Source organism: Aplidium turbinatum, chromosome 7 (assembly GCF_918807975.1).
Source record: "Aplidium turbinatum chromosome 7, kaAplTurb1.1, whole genome shotgun sequence".
Classification (NCBI taxonomy): Eukaryota; Metazoa; Chordata; class Ascidiacea; order Aplousobranchia; family Polyclinidae; genus Aplidium; species Aplidium turbinatum.
In genome coordinates this window covers 32,715,544-32,718,554 of record NC_137478.1, presented here as the reverse complement: position 1 = coordinate 32,718,554, position 3,011 = coordinate 32,715,544, and the positions used below count along the sequence as shown (strand labels likewise).

Here is a 3,011-nt window from a genome sequence, read left to right as displayed (position 1 = left end):
TTGAAAGGTCTTCATGTTTTCTCAACAACTTTGCCATTTACCTTTCACCTGAAATATCTTTCAATAACGGAGATCAAGAACTGTGCATTACATTTTGGTGAGTTTTGAATACATTACGCTTGTAAAACAAATTAAGTAGCTTCGCTTCAGACAAGCGCAAACCAATCTCTAAGAACTGGGTCTAGACATGTAGTATATTCTTCCTGTTTTACGTCTCATTTCCTAGAATCAGGGTAGGGCGGGGTCTGGCAAGGCACATCCTTAGTCTCCATTCATCACGATCTAGGGGGCTAGTGTTGGTCATCTGCCACCGCTTCCTGTCATCGTTTATGGTATCACTCCATTTCTTCCTGGGACATCCAGGCTTCTTTATACTAGCAACTGGCACATCTCGGCAATGATTTATCCATCCGCTGCTCCTTTCAACGTGTCCAAACCAGCGGAGACGGTTGAATCGGAGGACATCTTCAATCTTTTGCAAGCCCAGCCTGGCAAGTAGTGTGTCTGAGCTGGTGTACTGGATCTCCTGTGTATAATTATTAATATTCAGCATAGCACTACATTTATCTTTACAAACATTTCTTTTCTTCTAAAATTGTTGAATGAGAGATTTTTCATAAACCTTCTTTTAGCTTTCCATAGCAGCCTCATCACGTCAACGTTTAAGAAAAATGAATAGTCGTCTACCGAATAATGTTGGAGGCAATTAAAAATAAGCACATTTCACCAAAATTGTGTTTACCTTAACAATCCTTGCACTGCAGTATAATTTCATGAGTACAAATGCGTTTGCTTCTGAGGATCAACTAAACCAGTGCTTCTTAATGAGGTGAATGGTTCACCCCAGGGTGAATAAAATTTTTAAAGGGGTGAACCAACCAAAAGGGTGAATAAGGGTGAACCATCAGAAATGGATGATAGCTTGCGAGCAGGGCGGATATTCAGGGTGTTCAACCTGTTCAGTGAACAGGTGAGAATTTCCAAAAACAAAATCAATTCTAAGTTTTCCATTTTTTAATCAAAACTAATTGTTTTTTTTATAAATTTCAATATTTTTTATTGTTTGATTCTTTTATAATTTTCAAAAACTAATTGTTTGATGCTAACGAAAATCAAAACAACCTAAGTCGTTTTGTGCTGTTATATATAGACGAGATAGTTTTATCATATCATGAGACAAGGGTGAATGAAATCTGGAGATAGATGCTAGGGGTGAACAAAACTAAAAAAGTTTAAGAAGCACTGAACTAAACCACCGATCCGATGTCGTTTCAGTATCTTCATTTTCTGAAGTGGTTTTGTGAATCCATTTTTTCATTGCTTGTTTATTATCCAATGAAATGGGTACATTTGCAGCGTGAGAAAAATTGCCACTGGCAAAAATGCTATTAACATAACATGTAGAACGAAGCAATCTAGCCTACCTGGCAGTCAGCACTAGACTGAGTACTCACCATGCCAGCGAGCATTTGCGATTCGCTAGTCATTAAGGTGTGGCCTCCAGCCCTCCACACTAGCCATTAAGACTGTCCAATGAGATATGTGTTTTTCTGCAGCCGATTGTAGCAAGAATGAAAAGCGATAGATACCGGTGTTTAGATAATGACACTTTAATTACGACCTATTCTATTAGATCGCAAGCTTTCTTTTCCTTTGAAGATTTACTTCTTAAAGTGTTGGTGTGGTTTATTCTCCAGAATGGTTGTGAGACATGAACGTTTACTGCAGAAACAAGACGTAACATTGAAGCAGCTGAAATGTGGTTTATAGTAGAATGCTCCGGATTTCAATTTCATATAGGCTACTGACCATATCACAAATGCAGAAGTTTTTAACCAGGTACATCAAGATAAGGATCTATTAAACAACATAACTCACAGGATTCTCAACTTTTTCGGCCACATCATCAGGAAAGAAGAATTCAAAAATCTCTGTCTAAGCGGTTGACTTCTCGGAAGACATGCTTGTGGCAGATAACAAACAACATGTTTGTCTAATTTTCAACAAATCACATCAATTAGTCAACTAAAAACGCTTTGGGACACTGCATGACAACAGAAACACTGAAAATTTTCTTGAACAGAGCATTTAATTCATCAACGGCCACATTGAATTTCCTCAATCGAGAGCATTTCTCGAAATGTATTGCTCAAGTGCACACCCCGCTTTGCCCTTTCTGTGGCAAAACGCTTTCTTGCAGATAAAAAAAAAGTTACTTAAAAGCGTGTGTAAGCAGCTTATTATTGTGGAGGTGAATGCTGGGCGATGGCGAAGATAGATAGGCTATCACGTAAATATAAATGATAGAAATGAAAATGGTTCTAATGATGGATGTGCAGCAAGACATTTCTAGACAAAAGTATAAATTATGTCAAGAGAGTGGACAATTGGCGTATCTGTAATTGTAGGTCGCTGCAGCAGATGGGGTGTTTTGACTTGTAGACACTTTATCATAGAAAATTTTCTCTATGAACCAGCTGACTGCAGCATTGTGACCCTTCCAGCGCTCAGCCAGTGAGTTGGTACTTGCTTTGATTGGCAATTGAATAAGAAAAAAGAGTAATGGTTGAGGTGAGAATCGAACCCACGCCATTGAAAAGACTATTCCCTAGCCCTACCTCTCCAGGGCTCTAGGCTATGCTGGCGACGGCGAATTGTTTAATTTAATTTTTTAACGTACATGAATCACATGACTGCAATCAGTTGATTTAAATCTTACCTTCTGATTGATTAATAAACCTCATCTGCTGCAGCAAACTGCAGATTATAAATAATTATAATGGATTGATGTTGAGAATATTGAACAGTTCTTCGGACATCATCTGAGATGTGATGACAGCTTATTCCTTGTGCTTACGAGGCAGAAATAGAGGTCACGGTTTCCAATTCTTGTAACCGGTGTACTATAGCTTATTCGCACTGGAACAAATCTTAATATTTAATATTCTTTAGGTACCACATGTATGGAGATACTATAGGAAGGCTTACTGTTACCCAAATATTTGCCAACA

General features: G+C 38.2%; 1 protein-coding gene across 1 annotated transcript; it reads right to left on the bottom strand.

Moving 5' to 3' along the window:
- Nucleotides 1-208: 208 nt before the first annotated feature.
- Nucleotides 209-1,487, bottom strand: LOC145773948 (uncharacterized). The gene is made up of 2 exons (XM_082585072.1): nucleotides 1,455-1,487; nucleotides 209-526 (listed from the first exon to the last, which is right to left on the bottom strand). The coding sequence occupies exons 1-2, from the start codon at nucleotides 1,485-1,487 to the stop codon at nucleotides 209-211; spliced, it is 351 nt and encodes a 116-aa protein (XP_082441198.1).
- Between the last annotated feature and the right edge of the window lie 1,524 nt (nucleotides 1,488-3,011).

Bases quoted from the DNA above. Each gene is read 5' to 3' on its own strand.
- LOC145773948 (XM_082585072.1), bottom strand. From the start codon at position 1,487: ATGACTAGCGAATCGCAAATGCTCGCTGGCATG. The intron at 527-1,454 runs GTGAGTACTCAG...AATTATACACAG, and splicing joins CGCAAATGCTCGCTGGCATG to GAGATCCAGTACACCAGCTC.